The following is a 24,612-nucleotide window of genomic DNA, read 5'->3' as shown; positions in this document are numbered from 1 at the left end:
CCAAATCGGTAGTAACAGCCCATACAGCATACCGGGTCGGCGGTTCATTTAGGACCGCCGACCCGGTACGCTGTTTGGAGTTAAATTCCAATCGCAAGTGAAAATTGGTGTTGTGGAACTTCCGAGCATGCTACTGAATATGGACAGCAAAATTTTCTTTGTGTTACAGGCTGGGCGATAGTGCATCTACCATGACTGAGTGAGACTTATCTCTGTGAAACTAAAGCTGCTTCTCGGTCCTTGATGTGGAAAATTATGCGCCCACGTTTGGTTCCTGGTGTGGCGTCTACCGACTGGAAATACTGTTCTCAATTCAGTTTTCCTGCATGCTGACCTGGCAGGGCAGCTGTATCGGGCCTCGGACTTTCGCGATGCACTCCTTTCAGTGCTAAATGCAACTGATATCCTCGGCGCTGGACAATACCAGATGAGCCATTTGTGGTTAGTCACATGTGTCAACAACATCATGAAACAGAAACTTGTCGAAAAAGGCGAGTTGCTGGTGACGGGCCTCAAGTGCCTTGTCATAGACCCAGAATGCAAAAATATCAAGATGAAGCTTCTTTGGCTTCCCCCACACCTCGAACAGAGACGGCTTGTTGAAGCACTTAGAGCCATATGGCACAGTGCAGTCCATCACGAGAGAAATGTGGCGGTCTGATGGCATGGAGGGCTGGCAAATGACTAATCGAGACGTAGCGTTCACACTGAAAGATGGGGTTTCTGCCAGTAATCTGCCACATCTATTAAGCATATACGGCCACCAGTGCCTCATCTTGGTTCCTGGGTGACCACCACTTTGCCTCCGGTGCAATAGAGTTGGGCATATCCGACGACATTTTAGAACACCGCGCTGCAGTAACTGTCACAGCTACGGTCACCCTGCAGATGCATGCATCGGAACCTACGCCGACAAGCTTCGTGGAAATAGACCAGCTGAGGATGATACCATCACCGATCATCTATTGGATGTGAGCGAAGTTGTGGATGCAACTGGCGAAACACTCCCTGAGACTCATCGACAAGAACAGATTAGGCCGTCATCGGCTGAAATTAGCCTCAGCCAGAAGCCTGCGAGCGAAGATGAGACTAATTAAGACGCCTGATGACGAACCAACTGTGCCATGGGCAGAATCGCCACCAAATCAACATCGCTCTCCGTCAGTGGAATCTGGATCGATGTGCGAGGCTGCTAAGAAGCGTCCAGCGCCATCTGACAATCCATCGCCCTCGGGAAAGCAGGCTCGCATTCCCAAAGTGTCCAAGTTAACAAAGCCGCTCCGGGGAACACCTACTCCTGCAGATGTCCCTTGTGTTAACGTGCACCAAGAGGTCCATAGTGCATCACCTCATCGTGAAGGGAGTGGTGCACCTCTGGAGCAGCGTTTAAACGCTGCACCTACATAGGTAATCATGGCGGGCGCTCTTCCCTTCCATTTTGGCACTTTAAATGTCCGTGGCTTACGAATAAGCGACGGCAAGTACAGCTTCTACATTTGTTAGGCAATAGAAAATTAGATATTGCTGCTATTCAAGAAACAAAGATTGAATCCGATGAAAACACAGAAGTAGCTCTATCTCCTTTCCTATCTGACTATACTGTTTGTGTCAGCCATGCAGTAGGCGTTTTCGCAGGTTGTATGTTATTTGCTAGCAAGCATTTACAATGTGATTTGCTACATTTGTTTATAGATAGGGAAGGGCGCCTAATCTATTGCGATATTGATATCTGTGGCACGAGTTTTAGATTTATGTGTGTTTATGCCCCGAACAAGTTACGTGAACGCGAGTGTTTCCTATCTCTAGAACATCAGTTTTGTACTGATCATGCATTAGTCCTCTTCGGAGACTTTAATTGTGTATGAACGCGCAAGATCGTACGTCACTGAAGCTGAGACATAATCGAAGTAGTGATGCTTTGCAACGCCTGATATGTGATTATCAGCTTGTGGACATTGGGGAAAATGAAAAGACGGGATGGGCCGATATACACACTTCCAGGGTACCTCGCATGCAAGGATTGACCGAATTTATGTTTCACTTAGCACGCTACCTCTTATTTTTGGTTACACTGTGCACCCTATATTTTTTAGTGACCATTGCCTAGTGTCAGCATCGTTTGGCAGCTGTCGTTACCAAAGTCGGCGTATGTGCTGGGAGCTGTGGAAGTTCAATAACCAGTTACTTTCGCGTGAGTGTTTCTTAAGTCGTGTTACTGAGCTTATAGCTCGTGTCATGCCGAAAGGACTTGCTACTCTTTGCTTTGTGGGAATTATTCAAACAGGAAGCTAAAATGATAGCTATTGAAGAATCATCAATATTAGCCTTGGAAAAAAAAGAATAATTACAAAGCATTGTATAGACTTCTGAGTGAATTGCATGAGCTTGAATGCCTACATCCGGGTCAATATGTTGATGATATTTATAAGGTCAAGGCACAGTTACAAACTCTGAGCACAGAAAAATATAGAGGTGCACTAGTGCGTGCGCGAGAGCAGCGTTTCCTGGAAGAACAGCCTTGCAGTAGGGCCCTTGGCGACGAGCGCCAACACGCGCTGTCTAAACAAATGCTAGAGATAGAGTATGGTGGAATCATTGTTAATGAGCCTACTCTAATAACTAAAGCGTTTTTTGAACATTATCAAAAACTATTTCGAGATCATAAACCATTAGATACAGATGCTGCCAAAAAAAATTGTATCGTTGCTGCCCCAGTTAAATCAAGATGATTACGATTATACAAATGAAAACATTGATATTAGTGAGGTAACTGCATGCATTGATTCGTTAGCAAAGGGCAAGACACCCGGCCCGGATGGCCTTACTCAGAATTTTATCAGTGTTTTCGTTCCCTCTTATCGCCATTATTACTTCAGGTGTAACGAGAGGCCTTGGAAGCAGGGTACCGAACCACCACAATGTACGAAGGACACACCATCCTTATAGCCAAAAGCGATGATGAGACTAAATTGCAAAACGTTGATGGATATCGGCCGATCTCCTAATGCAATGTGGATTATAAAATTTTTGCTAAGGTATTAGCTAACTGTTTGCAAGTTGTAATAAGGTCTGTGGTCAGTGATCACCAAACATGTGGCATCAGGGGCCGCTCCATTCAGACGAACATTCATGTTGCGAGGTCGGTGCTAGGGTGTGTAGCTGAGGGGATTGGACAGGTGGCAATGGTGCAGCTAGATCTGGCTAAGGCGTTCGACAGGGTGAATCACTCATTCCTGTTTACTGTACTAGAGCACATAAATATTGGATCTCGGCTCCTTAGAGGTGTAAGGATATGTTATGCTAATGGATCAACGAGACTGATAGTGAATGGCTCTCTCTCCGATCCGATTAGGCTTTTATCATCAGTACGACAAGGATGCCCTTTGTCACCGCTTCTGTTCTGCTTGTATTTAGAGCCACTTTGTATGAGCATTTTGACTAATGACTAATGAGGTTCGGGTTCTTGCGTACGCAGACGACATGGCCTTTTTTTTGCACCGATAAAAAGAGTGTAAAGACTGCTCTTGCAATTACAGAAGAATTTTGCACGGCGTCTGGTGCAAGCGTTAACTTTGAAAAAAGTTCAGGTTCCTGGTTTGGATTATGGGCCACAGTGCCATCACATTACGCAGGCATTCAATGGAAAGAGGATCTGCGTTATTTAGGTGTGCCTCTCTCACATGCAGTATAGAAATAGCAACGCTCATTGGTCGGGAGGAGTTGGCAAAATTCAATGTAAAGTCAATTCATGGCGAGGGCGGAATTTGTCAATGTTCATTCGTGCTGAAGTGTGCAACGTGTTCTTAGCTTCCCGTCTTATGTATGTGCTGCAGGTACTGCACTGCTCACAAGTTCGCCTTCAGGCACTGCATCGCGTATTTGCAACATTTATTTGGAGTTCGAGCTGTGAATCGATGCGGCGCAACAATCTGTTCCTCCCCCTTGAACGTGGTGGTCTAAGATTAGTACACCTCTTTGTCAGGCAAATTGTTTCTCGTCTGTTTATCTTTCGAGACAGTGACCATCCGTTTTTGCGTGAAATGTTGCAACTCCGTTTAGTTCATTATGTTCCTAATATAGTAGTGTCATCAAATGTCAAAGATGTCCCACAGGCTCCTTGGGGCTTCCTCAAGGAGGTTGTTGACACATTTCTTTTCTTGAAATTTAGTGAGATTCAGCCTAGAGTACGTGTTCACTGCCAGTCGAAAAGCAATTTCTGCGGCACTGGTGGACTCTATATTCCCAGATCCTTTGTATCATGCACCTTATTTAAGCCGACCTTATCAGGATGTACTTAAGCGCGTCCGAAAAATGTGTGTACCTCCTGGAATAAAAACATTTTTTTTTAAATTACATTCAGAAACACTTCCTGTTAAAACTTGGTTAAATTCGAGGGGTTGCTTTCTGCCGTGGTCAACAAACTGTCGGCTCTGTCCACGTGCCTAAACGATAGATCACTGCTTCATAGACTGTAGACGCTGTATTTCTTTGGGACATTCTCCAACGGACGCTTAAAAAGGACATTGACATAACTCCATATTCAATTAGGTTTCTGCCGTTTAACGTTATGGGTGGTCCTCCCTATGACATGTTCATAGTACTTCGCTTATATAGCCTGTGGAGAAGTAGACTGTGTCGCCATGCCGAAAGCCCGCGATCTACAAAATCCTTCTTTCGTGAAAGTGCTGCCTATGTAAGAAGTGTGTACGCTGTGCAGGACCCTCCGCCAGACTAGATGCACTTGTTGGATGCCAGTGTGTGTTTGCCCAAGTTTTAAGTGTGTAGTTGTGTCAACATTGTAATACACTTTCAGTTTCGTTTTTCATGTAATAAAGAAAAAAAAATCCTGGCGTGGCGTAGTGGTAAAGTATCGGGCTTGAGATTTGTAGGTCTGACGATCGAATCCTGGTAACAGCTTGTTACATTTCTTGCATTTTTTTTTCTTTTTTATTGCACCAAAACGCTCACTGTTGCTTTCTGTTCTCAAAAAATATATATACAGTGTCCAGGCACCGTGTATTTAACGCGCTAGAGCTGTTTTTCGCACCAGTACGCCGCGCCTGCCCAGCGCCCCAGCATCCAGCGCGCGGCACTGGGCCCATAATCCGGCGCTGCACTGATACTGGGTTTTGCAATAGGCACACCTGCTTATGTGCCAAAGCTCTCAACCTGTAGGCAGTCTTAATTATTACTGGTGAATCAATGACCAACCATCAGTATTTCGACTCTGGTACCCCATTAAATTTGCTGTAGAACGTACCCACCTACTAGCAGGCACTGGATATCAGCCACACCTGCAAGTGCCACTTCATTATGTGCCTTTTCACTGCAGGGATTCCAAAAGTGACCTTCTGTGGGAGTGTAGAGAAAGTTTTTCTCTCACAGGATTGACATAGCTACATTACGGGTAATAATGCAAAACACAGTTAGGCCCTTACCGCATGGTAAATAACGACATTAATTCCTCTTGCATCCTGCTTCACATAAGCAATAGTAGATGAAATGTCTTTACTTAGTAGTGTAACCTCTTTTATGTTCAGAAACAACAACCCAAGCAGTGTATTATCATGAAAATGTGAGGTGGCTTTTTTATGACAGTTCTGTGAAAGTATTGTGGTGCATGGGAGTGAATGGGATCGAATAAAAAGCGTTTCCGCTTTCAGAGCGATACGTGCAGTCGGGAGCAGAGCACCCGGTCATTATATCATTCCGATGGGACTGCGAGGACACTGCAATGAACCAACGTTTCCGCTTTCAGAGCGATTCGTGCAGTCGGGAGCAGAGCACCCGGTCATTATATCATTCCGATGGGACTGCGAGGACACCGCAATGAACCAACTGTGAGATGCGCTGCGCACGTTGTGTTGCTGCTCAGCAGCTAGCGCGCCCGCGAACAGCGAACGCCAAGATCGGCCGGATTGGCTTTGAATTTGACTGGCGATAACTTAGCATAATTCTACCTCCGCATAGGGTTACCGTATAGTGCAATTCGGGTTCTAGCTTTGTTGTCCCCGTTGCCGCTTTGGTGTCCTGGAGGCATCGCTAATAACGCGAAATAATGACACGTTGTTACAATTAGTAAAAAAACACGATTGCATAAATATCCAGCCGCCAACTTGCGACGCTAAGGTCAGCACTACTGCGCCCCGCGACTTCTGCAACACCAGTCAAAACTTTACCTCTGAAGGTACGTCGGCCAGACTTTATCGCGCCTGGGGCGCTGGTGCTGAATCGGTCATCGTCACCGGCGGCCTTTTAGCCACTTGCGCTCACCTGCGGTTGCTAAGCTAGGCGCTCTGCCTTCTAGATTGTCAATATATGCGGCCCGGGCTCTTCTACGGTCGCTACTGCTCCCACAGAAACATCTGTGATGTTATTTACAAGGCACGTGCAGTCGCGTGCAATATGACTTGCAACGCCTGTTCGTAGTCGAAGATGCTACAGTGCTGCGCGGCGGCTCTAACGTGCGAAATATGGTTTAATAAATACCACTGATTGAAGCTGTGTTTAGGTCTGGACCTCACCTGCGCAGCCTTAGTCTTGGAGCCCCTTCGACTACGGGCGCCCGTGTTGCAGGTCATATTGCACGTGTCTGTACATCGCCGTAAGGCACGAGAAAGCTATGATCCGCCACGACTGAGCACGGGCGCCGCAGGTGCGAGACAGTCTGTCCGACACGGCGGTCGCCAAATCGGGCGGCAGTGCCCGCTCCTTCACCGATTTGACAGCGCCGGCCGCCAGCGTCCGAGAGTAAACAAACTCGACCCTACTACCACAGAGCTACTACGCAATGCCGGCACGCCTAGGGACAAACGCCTACAACACGTCCTCCTCGGCAGCATAGAATAAAGAACCAACTTTGTCGGTAGTGCCTAGGCAGACCGTAGGCAGACAGGCCATAGAATAAAGAAAACAGGCAGAGTCATATATTCAAGGAGAAAAAGCCCCCAGAGTTTCTCTCGCTCGCCCGCTCTTACTCGCGCCTGCGCACAAACGGCTGGCGATCCCTCAAATGAACGTCTCGTAGTACTTCTATAATAAATTGATGATGATAATAAGGATGATCGCATTGCCATGCATTGCATTCCTTTTGAAACGGGGCGGTAAAAAATAGTTGCGTAGCCTGCTTGATTTAATCAGGTATGTTATACATGTTTTTTTACCTAGCATTTTTGTATACATCTCCTTAATCTTTTTTTTTTCTTCATAATCTATATGGCGCTTACAGCCCCTTCTAGCGGACATTTTGAAAAGCTCTGCACATCCGGACATCTCGGCTCGTGGCCATTGGCCCCTGGCAGCCCTGGCCCCTTGGCACCCCTCGGCGGTCTCTGCCGTGGTTGTGCCTGCGCCTTTCGCGCTCTAGCTGCTCTTGTGTCCCATACCGTTCTCGCTTCAAAAATATTCAATTCGTGCAATTGGTTTCCACAAAATTGTGAACGGTATGGCGTTCTGGGAGAAATATTTAAGCTGATATGCTTTCCCCAGAGCAAAGACACTGGCGTGGACGCTCCTTCGAGATCTGATTTCTAGAGTGAGCGTTTCCCGTCGTAGGAAAAAAATGGGCGAAGAAGCGTCGTCTGCAGACCCGTCCAGCTGCATTAATGCAAGGAATCATAACTTGGTGTGTGGTGTCGTTGAAGGTAAGTGTCAGTACCTTCTTTTCCGGCGTAGCCAGTCTGTCTGCCGGTTATCGTATCCCACTGGCTGTGCCGAGCACCGTGCAGTATCTCAAATCGGAGCATTCGTGGCGCCATTGAGATGCTTTAGCGGATGACCAGCCGCGGTGAATAGCACCACGGTTCCATTAGCTGTGCTAATGCGTCCCATAGTAGCTACCGTAATATTTCCTAGATACTGCAGTGTATTGGCGTAGGGTTACATAAACACGCTGGTTATGTAGGCGGGAGGATCGAAATTATGCGCTCGGCTTGTCTAGCACGACGAGTGGTGACAAGTGAGAAGTTCGGCGAAATCGGTATGCATTTTGCTATTTCTTTATATATACTGAAGTGCAAGTGCAACGTTGAGTGACTTTTCTGTGCAATGTTGACTGTCAGAAGTTTTTCTTGCGCAATCGTTCCCTGCGTGCATCCTCGCAAACTCTGCGTTTCCCCAATTATACATTCATTTCGTCGAAATACTCGTAACGAATGTGATAATTGTGTAGCACATTTATTCTGCGTGCGGTTAATCTTTCCAAGATTATTTTTACATTTATGTTGCCAGTTTTTAATACGAACTGATGTTTCTGCGTGAGGTTCCCCAATGTTTGGCACAGGCTCAGTAACGTCTGCTCTGTTCCGTACACATCTCTTTCTCTTTAGGATTTTATGGACGGCCATGGACGACTGAACAACGCAAAGACCTTTTTCAGAGGTAAGTGGCAGTACGACCGTAATGATATGTGCCTGTATTTATTTTATGGGATTAATATTTGTTGGTTTGTAGCTGGTAACTTTTACCGGTTTCCTCGGAATCATCCATGTATGTTTATTTACAGAATGAAAACATTGGGCCTGAACACCTATATGTATGCACCAAAAGACGATTTCAAGCACAGAGCATATTGGAGAGAACTTTACACAGTGGAGGAAGCAGGTGAGTTGTTTGAAATATGTATGATTAGTTCAGCCCCCTTATATTCATTCAGTGCTAATTCTCTAGTGACTATTATCGAAACATCTTGGAAAATAAGTATTTGAGCAAATATAACATCTTTCGTGCACCCTTTGCAACATTACCCCTTGTGTTGTATTTTTGTCATAATAGTCAAATGTCGCAAAGTTTCAAATTCAAGTTAATTCATCAACAATGTCAGTTTTACATAAAAGTGCATATAATATCAGGGGTACACAGTGAGCCCTGAAGTTAGGAACTGTCAAGGGGACTCCCATACATGAAGCATGTACACGCACATGTGCGCATGTGCAGACACATGCATCAAGCTGTGGTTACGATAACCTTACAGACAATTCGAAAAAGCAAAGAATTGTGAAAAAAACAAAATGCAAAGCTGTTTATTAAAAAATGGCAAAGGAAACTTTTTCTGTAATAAACAGGCAATGCCAGTTAACAATACAATAAAAATGAAGCAATACAACTAGTAGCATTACTACAATCACAAAGGTCTGTTGTTAGGATGAAAAGAGTTGTTGCATAAAATAATTATTAACATGGTTCTTGAATATATACTCTGTGGGTGATGTTCGAGGAGGGCGAAATGCGAAAACACCCGTGTGCTTAGATTTAGGCGCACGTTAAAGAACCCCAGGTGGTCAAAATTTCCGGAGTCCTCCACTACGGCGTGCCTCATAATCAGAAAGTGGTTTTGGCACGTAAAACCCCAAATATTATTATATTATTATTACTGTGGGTGATGATTTAATGGTATGTGGAATAGAATTCCACAGTTTGATTCCCGCAAATGGAGTAGTGAACTTTCATAGTTTCTGTACACATTAGGCAAAAGACAGTTATCAAGTTCAGAGGACCTAGTGATAATAGTATTTACAAAAGTTTCAACAACAAAGCACATCTATATGTGCAATATTGCAAAATAATTTATTTGCCACAATTGGTAACTTAAACTGAAAGAGCTGATGAAGAAGATGAATGTTTAAGCTGCAGTAAAGTGGCGTTACATTGGATATGAAATTAGTCATCAGACGAAGCACCTGATTTTGTAGTCTTCGAAGTTGGCCAAGATGTGTGAGGTATGTGTTGCCCCAAGCTTGTACACTGTAACGACAACCAACACGTTCCATTGTGTAGATCAGCATTAACTTTTCGCTTAGCTTGTCAACATTAGTGCAAGTAAAAATAGTCCTGTCATCTGCATATAAGATACAGTCAGCAATGGTCAGAACATTAAATAGGTCATTAATAAATAGTAGAAAGAGCAGCGGGCCAAGGATCGAACCCTGAGGAATATCTTGATTTATGAACTTAGCAGATGAGAGTTTGGCATCAATCTGAACAACTTGAGTACAATTGGTTAGATAGCTATAGATAAACTGGAGGGGTCGGCCAGTTATGCCATAAGATTCAAGTTTACGTATAACAAGTTGGTGATCAGTGGTGCCAAAAATACTCCCAACCAGCAAGCCTTTGTCGATTGCCTTCTTGATTTTATTGGTTAAGACTAGAAGCACAAGTTTGGTTTAGTAACCTGACTGAAAGCCATATTGCGTAGATAATGATTAAATTTTGCTAGGTAGGATGCTAAATGTGTGAAAAAGTCTGTTATATAACAAAAAAAATAAGGTGTTCATTTATTTTTATTTATTATTTCTTCAGTTTATCCAAAGAGTGCTGCCTGGTACTGGTAGTGCATGGTAGACCTTGGTCATACACTCACAAAAAAAAAAAAAAAAAAAAAAAAAAAAATTCTGCGGAGTCATTGCATTCCTTGACTTCTTCTATCTCCAGTGGAGTAATGCAATTAGGTCTGCAGTTGTTGAGTTCATGATCACCTTTTTTGTAAACAGGTATTATTCTACCAACTTTCAGAGAATTAGGGAAATATGCCTGCTTTAAACATTTCGTTAATGCTTAGTGGCTATGGTGTTGGGCTGCTAAGCACGAGGTTGCGGGATCGAATCCTGGCCACGGTGGCCACATTTTGATGGGGGCGAAATGCGAAAACACCCATGTACTGAGATTTAGGTGCATGTTAAAGAACTCCACGTGGTCCAAATTTCCAGAGTCCCCCACTACGGCATGCCTCATAATCAGAAAGTGGTTTTGGCACGTAAAACCCCATAATTTAATTTTTTTAAAAAGCATTTTGTTAACAATGTCTGCTATTATAGGAGACAGTTCATTAGAAATGAGCTTGATATGAGATAGGTGGACAGAGTCTAGGCCAGGCCGAGTAGACTAAAGTGAAGATATAAGATGAAAAACCACTTCTGCACTCGTAGGTCTCAAGTAGAAAGAATGACGATGGTGAGGCAATGTCAGTAATGGGGAGGATCCACTTGAGAATCGTAGGTATTACTACTAAAATATTCACTGAAGGCTTTCTCAGTATCAGTTGGCTGGCAGTATGTTTGTGTGTCAGTTTTGGCTTTTGTTAAATGCACATGGCATTTAAGAAGCAAGAAGGCTGGGAATTTCATTAACAAATGATTGTCTGTCTAATGTTTAATTACTTTGTATATTTCAAACTTGCATGTAACTAATTGACAATTTTTTTTTGGTAGTAGTATGATTGATTGATGACTTTTTTTACTTGGTAATGCTAACTGTAATTCAGTTACTTTTCTTTCTTTTTTTTTTCCAGTTACCAATTACATGTAACCAGTTACTTTGTTGATAAGGCAAGCTGTAACAGGTGATGCAGCTTTGAGCACTTGCATTTTTTGGATACTGCAGCAGAAAACCTGCGGTCGTGCCATGCGGCAATCTTGCAGTTCAACATGTTCAGACAGGCAAACATGGGCGCTCAGTATTTGTTTCGTCATCTTAATGCTCCACCAAATGTTGGGTCTACGTCTCCAAAGTGGAGGCCACTTTAGACGTTGATGCCAGAAAATCACCTACTGGAGATTTTTTTCTGCCTTTCATGGGCCCTACTGGAGCACTTTCTCCGAGCTCCAGCAACACTGACGCGCTGCACATTACAGAGGGCCCAGGCGTGAGCACCACAATGTTGTGCACAAGATGTTTCGTACAATGAAACACCACCGTTCATTTCAGCGCGCACATCAAGCGAGTTTTCAGTCATCACAGATGTCCTCACAAGAAAATGAGAGAAGATTAGTGAAGAAAATTTTTAAGAGCAATTGTTAGTGAGGATAAACAGCATGTTGATGGCTGCAGAGGAGACCGAAAGAGGCCAGCTTGTTCTATACTTGATTTGCGTAGTAACCATTCGGACAAAGATAAAGGTTGGGAGGAAAGTAACATAAAAGTAATCATCTACATTTTAGTAATTACTCAGTTGCTTTCGGAGGGCAGTAATTGGTCACTGCAATCTATCACATACTTAAGTGAAGTAATTGTAATTGGTTATCTTTTGTTTTTCTGTAATGTGTACAAGTCTGGTATATGGTTTACCATCACATGTAAATTGAAACGCATTTGTAAAAATAAATGACAATGTGTTGTGTGCATAATTACCTGAATGCACAATATGGGGCTTGTAGGCAGCTGATTACAAAACATCCTTTGAGAAAAAAATGGCCCAAAATTTACATGTGAGAATGAGTTATGCCCATGTCTCGCTCCTGGCTAACATAGAAATGAAAGGTGTTCATTTATTTTTATTTATTATTTCTTCAGTTTATCCAAAGAGTGCTGCCTGGTTCTGGTAGTGCATGGTACCCCTTAGTCATACACTGACAAAAAAATTCTGCATGGTCATTGCATTCCTTGACCATCTACCTCCAGTGGAGTAATGCAATGTTTTAGTTGAAAGCAGAATGATGCAGGGCTTATTCTCCTTATATGAGCCAACTTCAGGGAAATCCTTTTAAATGCAGTTTAAAGTCTCAGTTATATAGCAAACACCACAGAATCTGAAAGGAATGCAACATTTAATTTCACTATAATATCCAGCAACTTCTTTCTCAGCTCAGACTTCTGTTGCATATATACTGTTGCACAACCATGATGCAAGTTTAGTACTAAATTGCCACTTTTGTCGATCTATTTTCGGGTTATGTTGCTTGGTCAGCGTTTAGTCATGTGCATTCTGCAAGTGGTTCATAAAGTGCAGGCAAATCAAAGAGACCTGGGTATGTTCAATTTGTACATGATTCGCAGCACCTCCTGTACTAGTTGTGCGCTGCACAGAACAAAAGCACACCTCTGCACTTAATCTCCAGCACTTTGGAATGTGTTGCAGGCAAACAGTTTCCTACAAGATTTAACCCTTTGATGGTCAATTTTATTGGCCATATGCAACCGCCCAGGTTTGATGTTTTTTTATTGCAGATTCCAATTCTTAGGGACTTCAAAAAAATTTACTGGAATTTTTCTAGGGTGACCGTAAAGTGAGAAAAAAATATTTTGCATTGGTATATATGTTTTTTTCATTCATGAATAACAAAAGAAAGAAAATAAGCTTATAAGAATTAAAAATTTGATGCATTGTTATACATATAGTTCAAGGCTTTGGAAATGTGCACACGAGAATATTTCGCAACTCTCACCTTTTCCTGCTCTTACACTAATATTTACGTCCATAGTGTAATTGAACTGCGTAGGTGTGCGCACTTAAGAAAACTGGGTGGTTGTGTGCCCATCAAAAAAGCAAAACATGATGCAAACTTCCTCTAATCTTCATCTTATCGTCAACCAGAGGCAATTAGTTTTCACGAGTGTCCAAAAAAAAAAAAGCAACGGAAACGCATGGCACGGCGGCATCCTTCCTATGCACACCCTTGTGAGCACTAAACGAGTGAGGAACAAGCGGTAGCCCTTTGAGTGATTAGTAACGAGATGGCCATCAGCTTTGCAAGCGAAAGAAGCCGAAACTGCCAGCGGAAGAAAACCCAAACCACCGCCCACCCACGTGCATGCGTGCCAATGCGCGACAGGTACTATATAGACGCATGCGAGCAAACTAGCTCTAAAACGAACCATGCAACGAAAACCGAGAGAGGGAGGCGGGCGAAAAAAATTGCCTGTATTCCCAAATAGTGGCAGCACATGATAGAAAAGAAAAAGTTAGGAAATTGGCGCACTTTTTAAGCATACAGACGGCACCGTAAATATACGGCATCGACCATTTTTGGACTTGTTCACGGTGCCGTATATTTACGTCATTGACCCTCAAAGGGTTAAACTCTGGCGCTGCGATTGTTCAGCTACCATGGGAATGATTAGCACCCGGATGTCTAATCTATGTGCGTGTGGCTTCAGTTGTTCTTGTGGTATTATTTTTTATGCTATTTGTCTTTGCATTTCCAAGGAATAGTATTTTTCCAAGCACATGAAGGCAATAAGTTACTATGCATATGAATAATGATTGCAAATTGTTGCATTTCTAATGTAATATATTTTGTTGAAAGTGATCAGTTTGCAAAGCCACCAAGCTGTTTGAAGCCAGAAGGACCAAGTTTAGGCAAATCAATTTACTACACATCATTCGCAGCAAAACAGCACCTAAATTCCTACTGGCTGCAACGCCACGTCACGTGTGCACCTAGACAGAGCAGAGCGGGTGAAAGGGAACATTTGCTGCTGTCCCTGGTGTTATGTGAGTTATGCATTGCCGCGATGCCACGTCATGCTCTCACCCTTGAAATCCCGTGTTATCTGCGCGTTCCTTGTCCACGCAAGTTCTCACCTACGTTCGAATTCTGCCTCTGTAATTGCTATAAAGAAATTTATGTATAAAAAACAATAAATTCAAAAAGAATAATGGTGGTGGAAGTGAGTTTCAAACCTACGATCCCACGCTCAGAAGCCAAGTGTCTTACCCTATGGGCTAAACTTGTGCCTCCTAGATAGCAGACCTGTGCACTCTGCTTTATGACATCATGCAACTTGGAATGAAATTTTCATTGCCAAGCCTGGCATTAGTGTCCCCATTAGATTCTGTGGCAGAATAATGTGCACTGGCTTTGTGCTATCTAGGAGGCATTGGCCAAGCATCTCAATGTACTCGCTTGCCTGCGAGGAGTTCATAACTTGAAGGATTGCTCAGCAGCGTTCAGTTGAACATTAATACTTTCGCATTCACAACTTAGTGCATGGTGCCCTCAGATTTTTATTGCGCTAGAAATTATATGGATGCTGAAAGAGCTTTCACACTGTTGTGCTGTCACGGTATCAAAGTATGTGCGTGGCCCGTGTGTGGAGGGTTAGAAGTGTTCCAGAGACGCTCAGTGCATTTGGCTGCAAAAGTGATGAAGCCGAGTGGACGCACCGTCATGCACCGCTCAATTGGCTCTGCCAGAGCCAGGGCATGGTTCTGGCTTCCGCTGCTGGCATGAAAGTTGTGCACACTCACATTAGCGTTCCTGCTAATGGTCTGTTCATATCAGACCTTGGTGGATACACTGGTCTGAACTGAATTAACAGTAAACGTCAAGCTAAACTTATCTAAACACTTCAGTGGTCGCTAACAAATGCCAACAGTTTTCATTGGTTAACATTGGTTTTCATCATGCTAGCATTCTGAGACTCCTTCAATGCGATGCTAAGCTTTGCTATCACTTTGCCTTAGTGCGACTCTGCCTTTTTGTTGTAGGAGACGCTGCATACATGCTTTCCAGCTGCCGTCATGTTTGATTTTTCAGGTTGTACAGTGCCAGGGCATTTCTTTTAAAGATACGTAAAAAAAAAAAACATACTGGAAGCTTGGGCTGCCTCAGTGTCTTGACACTGTCAAACTCTGTAATGATGTTGTTTTAAAAAATTAAGTTCTTGAGTTTTACATGCTAAAAGCACAATAAGCATGTCGTAGGACTCTGGATTAATTATGACACCTGGGTTTCTTTTAACACCCAATGCAGGGTACAGGGGAGTTCTTACATTTTGCCCCCACGAAAATGCAGTTGCTGCGGCTGGGATTTGCTCCATTGCCCTTGGGTTTAGCAGTGCAATGCCAAAGCTACTATGCCACCGCAGCTGGTAGGCAGTGTTTTTAGCCAATCAGAGTGGCTGTAGCAGTCCTCTAGGCCAATCATAGCTGAGAAGATGGCGAACTTGACAATAGGGCAGAATTCTCCGATGTTCAGAATAGCACCCTGCCTGAACGTTTTCGGTGCTTTAGGCCAATCATAGCTGAGAAGATGGCGAATTTGACAATAGGGCAGAATTCGCCAATATTCAGGATAGCACCCTGGCTGAACGTTTTTGGTGCTGCTGCTGTGAACAGAATCATCTAAATCCAAACTTCGTCTTTTGGTGGCCTACAAAAAAGAAAAAAGAAAGCAAGAAAAAAATTGCTCTTATCGTTGCTTCTTGCTCATATCTTGCAGCGAGGTCACATTTTATGGTTTGAATCGTTTATTGTTGCACTTGGCACTGTTAATTTCCAGGTGTGTTAAAAAAATGCGAGTTTGCCTTTGTCTGCACCCTTCTTGCTTTCCGCAGCGCGGCCCCCCAGCCATTAATAGAAGCCAGCTCGCAGGTCATGCTTTACCCCGTGGTGCAGTTGCCAGAAGCGACAAGATAATGTCGCATCACTCACTACAAGGGAAAACACGGGGAAGGCAGGAGATGGAAATTGAAGACTATTAGCAAAACAAGAACAAGGTAAAAGCAAGAGCTAACATTTTGACAAGTGGACTTGTCTTTTTCAAGGCTCTTCAAGACCTTCAAGGCCTCTTCAAGACATTTTTTTCAAGGTGCTCAACCCCTGAAAAAGACCAAGTGTACTTGTTGAAACGTTGGCTCTCTTTTTTTCCTTGTCCTCGTTTTGCTCATCACTCACTACAAGTGGCTCAGACGACTGCAACTATTTTCCAAGCGAAGCTTGTATTGGCTCACAAGTTTTGGTGGCATTGTTGCGGTCTCGCAAAAAAACCCAGTTGCTCCCAGAGCAGAGCAGCTGCGTAAGTGTGGTTTGACGAGTTGACAGCTGCACTGGCGCCGGAGCGTGAGTCATTAGCAAGGATTCCGGCTGCATAGGTGCATGCCCATGCAACTTGCGCAATCAATCAAAGCCGTTTCGCTTCTGCCGGGGAGGGAAAGGGCAGGAAAGGGTTTCTCACCCACTGCGCCAGCTTCGTTTCCATTCAGTTCAGTCTCGGAAAACTAATGGAACGCCCGTGCATTGTGTGTTCCCCGGAGAACAGGCAGCCTTTGACAAGCGGTGGTGAGAACTCGCCTGTGAAAGGGCTTACTGTTGCTGTGCCAATCCAGCCACTAGAGCCATTCTGTGCGCGCTGCACTGGCTTGAAAACGGATGCGATGGCCACATGTTGTGCGTTCCCCCGAGGAACAGGCAGCCTTTGATGAGCGGCGATGAGAACATGTCCGTAAAAGGGTTCACTGTCAGTGTGCCGATCCAGCCATTAGAGCTTCCCAAGCTCAGGCAGTCTGACAGCAATGAAAAGAAGATCCTGAGCTGAGGGACCGGGAGGCCGAAGCCATCTGGCACTGTTACCTGTGGAGTACTTAACCGTAACCACGGTGGAAGATAGGCTAGGTGAGAGAACGGAGTGCTGTCAGCGCTCTGTGGAAAGGTGCGGGTGGCGTTCTGGTAACTCGGCGCGACGAGAGAGGGCGCGTTAGACTAGTGCCCGCTTTGCTTCCCGCTGGTGCCCGCACGCCTGCCAGTGGGATAGACAAAATTCCAATCAAGTTAATGAACTTGTCCCAAGAAGCAAGGAAACGCTGATAAAAACATTGGAGGCAGTCACAACAAATAAGCAAATTCCGCACAGCTGGAGACAGTGTAAAATGAATTTGATTTATAAAGGGAAAGGTGATAAGAAGAACAAAATCCTTCTGCCCAATTCCGATAACATCAGTTATATATAGACTGGTGATGCAGGCGGTGAAATTAAAAATGCACTCATGGGTAGAAAGTAATAGAATACTCGGATAACTTCAGAACGGGTTCAGAAGTGGCAGGCGCTTAGATAATAGCCTGTTCGTGCTTACCCAGTGCATAGAAATAGCTAAGGCAGAAAATAGACCTGTGTATTTAGCCTTCCTGGACATAAGCGGTGCATATGACAACGTGAACAGGGAACTCCTGTGGAACATATTAAAAGATGAAGGTATCGGTCATGAGGTAATTGATTTTCTACAGGAAATATATCTAGAAAATAAAGTTTAAATAACATGGGAAGGAATTAAGAGTACGACAACTGTCGAGGTACACAAAGGATTAAGGCACGGTTGTCCTCTATCACCGCTGCTGTTCATGCTTTATATGATAAGTATGGAAAGAAGGTTACAACGAGGCAATCTAGGGTATAATCTGTTGTACAGATTAGGCGGAAAGGTTCTTGAGCAACGACTACCAGGTTTAATGTATGCGGACGATATTGTACTGTTAGCAGATAGCCAAGAAGATTTGCAAACTCTGGTTAATTACTGTGGAGACGAAGGAGACAGTTTAGGTTTCAGTTTTAGTGCAGCTAAGTCCGGTGGGATGTTTTTCAACGATACAACTGATCAGGAGCTTATAAGGCCATGAAATACCCCGAGTGGCCGAATACAAATATCTCGGGGTATGGATAAACAAAGGGCAGATGTACATGGAAAAGCATGAACAGTCTCTCATAGCTAGAAAAAGGGCGAAGAGATGCCGGGATTATGAAACATAGGGCATTGTGGGGGCACAACAGGTATGAGGTACTGAGAGGTATTTGGAAGGGACTAATGGTGCCGGGGCTTACTTTCGGGAATGGGGTCCTGTGTTTAAGGGCAGAGCTTTAGTCGAGACTAGAAGTAAATCAGAGAGCTGTGGGAAGATTAGCACTAGGTGCCCACGGGAAAACCACAAACGAAGCAGTACAGGGGGATATGGGCTGGGCATCGTTCCAAGCACGGGAAGCTCAGAGAAAAATCGTATACGAAAAACACCTGAGGAATTTGGACGATAACAGGTGGGCAGCTAAGGTATTTAAATACCTATACAGAAAGAGTGTTCACTCACAGTGGCGGTAAAGAACTAGGAAGATAACCAGTAAGTATGCCAGACACGAAGACGGAGAAAGACAGAGCATATTAAATGACAGGTTAAAAACGCGGAAGGTAAAAATTGGATAAATTCAATGGAAAAGAAGCATAGTGTGGAACTATATCTATACTGGAAACAGCAGATTAGCAAGGAAGCGTTTTATGATAACTCAAGAGGCAGTGCCCTAGCTACTCTTTGAAGCTAGGTCAGGTGTCTCAGAACGCGGAGCTATAACAAAATTTAACAAAGAAGACACATGTACTGTGTGCGGTAAATATATAGAAACAATGGAACACCTCATACGAAAATGTGATGTTATCAATGTCGATGCGGCCACAGTAACGCGCCCTGAGGCCCTATGGTTCAGAGATAACAATAGTCATGTAAATAAATATGCCGTGGAAATTAGCAAAAGGCGATTAGAGGATTGGTGGCTCAAAAGCAGAGGGGTGACATAAGGTTAAAAGGGTAGGAAGACGTATTTAAAGAAAACCGCGAATTTTAATAACACAGCACAGGTAAAGAAAAATAAAAGGCAAAATAAAAAGCTGAGCATGGTGGCAACTACCATCAGCCCGTTTCAAAGAGGACGCTCCTACCTTACATCCATCCATCCACTTTGCTTCCCGCTGGTGCCCGCATGCCTGCCAGCGCCTGCTCTGTTCTGCTGACATCTTGATCGCTACGAGACAGTCGTATTTGCTTTTTGTGTTAGTAATTTGATCAGCTTTATGCGGCTGTGCGATGGGAAAGTGCTTTGTGCCCTTCTTACTTATTTGCAAACCTGAGAAATAAAGTCTCATCATGATGTTCTGCCCGGGACTGTACATACCTTCTTGGTGGTTACATATATAAAGCAGCTGGTGCATCAATTTCTCTTCCAGTGCTACATGGGGTGATTACACTGCTTGAAAACACGCTTGTAAGTAGGTTCCATTAGGTGTACAGAACAGATAAAGGACCGCGGAATCACTCCGTTGAAACAGGCACAGCCACGTCGGTAAATCTCCTTCACCTCATGCCGCACACAGTTTTGACTTCTTTTGAGACGTACACGAAATATATGAAGCCTTTTCGGTAATTCGTGGAAATAGTATTGCACATACAATGCAAGTGAAATCAAAGCGCCCTCTGTAACTATGTACTATCACGCTCGAAATTTTCAGGAACGCGAACGAGTGCTCGGAAAGAATTTATATGCTGCATAGTCTGCAGTCACCTGGAATCTGTGAATGTATGAGGGGTTTGGAATGCGCTATCTGCTTGTAGCAATACCACGCAACTAACGCGGTTTAACTGTAGAGCTACAATAAACATTTTTCTGAAAATATGCGTCCCGTAAAGTTTTGATCGGGACTTCTATGAGCTGCTTTTTAACACAGGCTGAAATAGCGACGATACATGGTTATTTCACCTAGCCCGGCGTTCTTGAAAGTGGGCATGTAACAGCCGTCAGTGAACACATATTTGATAGACTTTGCGCGAGCGGCTGAAGTTACAGCTTAAATCGGTACAGGGACTAGCACGGCAAATTGCGCGTCCGCCGTCTGCTTTCAGGCGCCTACGGAACACCGAGGGCCTCAGTTCGGAGCGCCACTGGTGGCGCGCTGCAGCCCCCGGCGTCGTTCGCTCACCTGAAGTATTCTTCCATCGTGACTGTAACGTATATCAGGTGCACGCAGGACAAGCTTAGCTTACTCCCATTTTCTAGTAGGGGTAGGGTCGGTCATATTTGTTTTCTTGAGAAAAGAAAGTAGCAGTGCAAAGTGTTATATTGTTACGGGAAACACCAACAGAAAGCTCTTTACAAGGTGTAGTTACAGTGCTAGTACAAGCACAATCAAAATTGTAATCAACAGAGATCAGCACCACTTCGTCTTCGTCATGTTCACTGGAGCCACGCTGAGGTGGCATTTATCTGCGGCTGTTCCATATTAACATTGAATGATCTGAGCCATAAAATGCTATCTTGGTGCGAAATCTGAGGGAAAACAGAGCAGCAGTAAGTGCAGGAGCTTTTTTCTATGTGTAATTAAATGCGCATGACTCCTTCTGATGGTGTTGCTTGTAAAAAAAAAAAAATAGGATGGTGTGCATTTTTTGGCTGCAATTCCATGTGGCAGCCGCAGCAATTGCAGGAGTGGAGAGAGACAATGTACAGGGACTTGCATTTTCATTTTAGAATCTTAGAAAAAACTATTTTGTACTTACCGCTGCTCTGTTCTTGCTCAAATTTTGCAGCAGGATTGAATATTATGGTTTGGGTCTTTCAATATAACTCCTGACACTGCTAATTGCCTGGTTTGTCAAGAAAAAGAACTGCAAAAATGCCTTCCTCTCTGATGGGCGCCTGAGCTTTTAATGGAAACCGATCTCGAAGGTTGTGTGTTGCCATACTGCTGTTGCTGAAATGGGTATAGCCGCCATGTTTTAAACATCACTCCCTGCAAGGGGACTTGGACAAATGTAAGGTCTGTTCTATTAGCCTGTACCACCTGAACCAGTTCGCAAGGTGCTGCACCCTGCCGTTTGTTTCAGTGGTGCAGCAATTGCACCCTCTGAACCACGGCATCCATTTCAAGAGGTGCGCCAACTTGGTGCAGACTTACAGGTGTGAAGCACCAGTGCAGCAGACGATGCAGCGCATGGGTCCAAGTGCCATTAAAACCCTGCTTAAGAGCATCTGCTGTGCCTGTGCAAGCACAGGGTGTATTTACATCTTGGAAGCCGATCATATACCTGCAGTTTGGGACTTCTTTCAGAATTATGCAGTCTACGCACGTTTGTCGTATAAAACCATAAAATTCTATAATGTGAAATTTGAGCAAAAACAGAGGACCAGTAAGTGCAAGGTCTTGGCACTGTTACTTGTCTGGATTGCCAAAAGAAATCTGAATTTTCTTGCCCTTGTCTGCACTCCTCGCAGTGAGTTTTAAATGGACCCCGAGATGATTTTGATGATTTTGTACTAATGTACTGAGTCGTTAGGTTAGGCCCGTGTGATCATTAAGTGGTACATTTAAGGGGGGACGTGGCCTTTGAAAACTGAAAAATAGCAAAAAAGTCGATTTTTGGAAAACCACATATTCGGGCAGTATGTCTTGTAAACTACCATTTCTGTAAATATCAACATCTAATTCATCGCGAAACTATTTCGAATAAAGTTTATAACGAGACGCGACAGCTCTCGAGCAGTGAGCACTCAATATACCCCTACTTGGTGCGAATGCCATTTCTCCATTGCTCCCCCGAGCGCCCCCATTTTGGTGTTGTTTTGTTTGTGTATTTTTGTGCTTTTTTTTCCCCACCACCCGCGGTGGCGGCAGCATGGGAGAGGCGTAAATCGCTCATGATTAGAGGGCTCGTGAGAGCTTTCAAGTTTCCAGCGGCTGCGACACGAAGCTGAGATTGGGCTAAGCGCGTGCTCCTCAAGGATGCGGGGGAGCCCGCGACTCCCATTGGCTGCTGTGTACGATGACGTAGTGGTCTCCTGCATAACGCGTTCAGCCGTCGTCTGCTTCGGCTCCTCCATCGCCAACGTCCTTTGTGTGTTCCACTTGCCATCGTCTATTTTTGCAGCCGTTCGCATATTACCCAAGTTTCTACTGTTTTTATGGGACGATTTTCAACTATCCTTACGAGACCGTTGTTGCGTTTAGCCTGACGATTGTTGTGCGGTCAGCCACGATGCGCCCAAAGAAACTCAAGACGCTACATGCGTTTAGTGCAAAAAAGCGTCCGATGAAGCTCGCCCGCATTGCGAAGCTTGCCCGCACGCCGACGCTGATCGCACTGATCGTTCCTGTGGGGCAGCTTCTGCTTCATCTACGCAAGAGCATGGTTGCGTCGACGCTTCTAGCAACGTGACTCATGCTCCACCGGCGCAAGAGTTTGTCGTGACGAGTGTGCCTGATGTCTCGTGCTCATTGACAGCGGCTTCCACATCCTCTCTTTCATCTGCCTCGGACAGTGCGATCGCGTCATCCACTGTGTACTTGAAAACATGTTTCCTCACGTGTGAGGAGAAAGAGGCGGCGGATAAAAAATGCGCTGCTGTGCAACGAGGACTTGGTGCTATGTTAGCGACGCAGCGAAAATTTCAAGCAATTGAGTGCGATCCTGAAGCTGCCACCACTACAAGTGAAGGCGGAAGATTTCTCTTCGCGCAAATGGAAGGCCCAGGCGACCTGCTATCTGGGACCCCGTGCCAGCGGTGCTTCGTGACTTTGATGAAGGTTCAAGGAGGCACCCAACTTGGACTTTCAACAAAGCTTGAGCTGCTATGTTTACATTGTGGAGTAGTTGCAAGCTCATGGAGTCCTGCTCGTCAGTATGACTCAATGGCCTTTGATGTGAATATAAGAGCCATTGTGGCAACAAAACAAATATAACACTTTATAACAAATAGGGAAGGGACAAACAGCCCTCAATGACTTTTGGGCAGCGATGAGCGTGTCCCATCATGGCCTGGCCTGCATCATAAGACTTTTCAGAAGCACTTCAGAAGAAATTCAGGGAACCGCAGACACAGTGCATAGACAAGTTCTCAACAGAATCTGCTTCTGCTGTGAAAACCACCTCCAAGGAAATGGATCCATATTTCAGCAGGGATATCACAGTAAACTTTGATGGAACATGGCACAAGCATGGCCACATGTCCCATATTGGAGTTAGTGCAGTAATTGAATATCATACGGGCCTCATCTTGGACCCTATTGTTTTATCAAACCAGTGCCTTGGTTGCCAAGTATGACCAAAGCCTGGAGACCCAGGCTATGCAAGCTGGCAGGAGGATCATGTGTGCCAGAAGAACACTGACTCTGGGAAGATGGAGGTTGAGGCAGCTGTCATCCTTTTCTCATGTTTGGTGCCAAAGCACAACTTCTGTTACACAACGCTCGTGTCTGATGGAGATAGTGCCACGTTCTCTGCCCTTGTGCAAGAAAACGTTTATGGGCTGGTCTCCATCTTGAAAGAGGAATGCCTGACCCACGTCCAGAAGAGGATGGGGACAGCACTGCGCAACCTTGTGCAGAAAAGAAACAAGGCTTTAGGAGGGAAAAGCAGGCTGACAAAGGCCATCATTGACAAGTTGACAGGCTATTATGGCTGGGCCCTACGGGACAGTTCCAACGATGTGGCTGCAATGCAGCGTGCAGTGATGGCATCGTACCACCACATGACATCGATGGACAAGGATCCTCACCACGACTTGTGCCCCGAGGGTGCAGAGTTGTGGTGTCGTCATAATGCCAGCAAGAGTGATGATGTGCCACCTCCGAAGCGTCGGTACAATCTTCCAGGCCATGTTGCAGAAACACTGCTACCTGTTTATGAGCGCCTCTCACAGGCTTCTCGTCTGCAGTGCTACCTGGGAGCAAAGAAGCAGAATGCATCAGAATCATTTCACTCCGGGCTGTGGTTCCTGATGCCCAAAGAGCAGCATGCGTCGCTGATTGCTGTGGAGACAGCACTGCATGAGGCAGTTTTAAAATATAATGCTGGCTGCCACAGGGTCACCCAAGAGCTATGTTCATCACCTGGCCATTCAAAGGGCAGCCGGGAAAGATTCTCTGTGCTTGAAAAAGGCCAAGAAGCGATCGCAAGAGAAGGTGGAAAGGCGGCAAAAGAAGAGAGTGCCTAAGGACATCTCCATTTATGCTGTAAGGTCATTTTCGACCAATATATGTGCTCAAGACTTTCAATGCTCATTTTCTCAATATCTTTTTGGCTGGTGAGGCTGCTTGTTCCAGCCATAGTTCTGTAACCGCTCATCAGATTTCCGGAAGTTTTTTTATTGTGTATCGGAATAAATTTCTGAGGGCAAGACAAACCCATTTTTTATATATTGTTTCGGTGATTTGCAATATTTAATCAAAATTTGAGTGATAAAATCTTAATCACCAACACTAAATTCAGTGGTCTGCTAAAATTTAAGGAAAGTCTCTGTCTTGTCCTGGGGTATTCATCTGGGAATCATCATAGTGAATTTCACAGTTGCAGCACTATTTGAAAAT

The 24,612-nt window shown here is 44.6% G+C and overlaps 1 protein-coding gene and 1 long non-coding RNA gene across 4 annotated transcripts in view; one reads left to right on the top strand and one right to left on the bottom strand.

Moving 5' to 3' along the window:
* LOC142566068 (uncharacterized) overlaps nt 1-6,419 on the bottom strand; it is a 39,520-nt gene extending 33,101 nt beyond the window's left edge. The window contains exon 1 of the long non-coding RNA XR_012824961.1: nt 6,180-6,419. This is a non-coding gene — a long non-coding RNA (uncharacterized LOC142566068). The remainder of the gene's footprint in view (nt 1-6,179) is intronic.
* An 857-nt stretch (nt 6,420-7,276) lies between these two features.
* Oga (O-GlcNAcase) overlaps nt 7,277-24,612 on the top strand; it is a 131,303-nt gene continuing 113,967 nt past the window's right edge. For all 3 annotated transcript variants that reach the window (XM_075676800.1, XM_075676799.1, XM_075676801.1), the window contains exons 1-3: nt 7,277-7,643; nt 8,328-8,379; nt 8,504-8,601. In XM_075676800.1, the coding sequence (XP_075532915.1) occupies nt 7,562-7,643; nt 8,328-8,379; nt 8,504-8,601 (232 nt within the window). In that variant the 5' untranslated portion in view covers nt 7,277-7,561. The remainder of the gene's footprint in view (nt 7,644-8,327; nt 8,380-8,503; nt 8,602-24,612) is intronic.

This window comes from Dermacentor variabilis, unplaced genomic scaffold (genome assembly GCF_050947875.1).
Source record: "Dermacentor variabilis isolate Ectoservices unplaced genomic scaffold, ASM5094787v1 scaffold_12, whole genome shotgun sequence".
NCBI classification, from domain to species: Eukaryota; Metazoa; Arthropoda; class Arachnida; order Ixodida; family Ixodidae; genus Dermacentor; species Dermacentor variabilis.
This window is presented reverse-complemented; position numbering and strand designations above follow the sequence as displayed.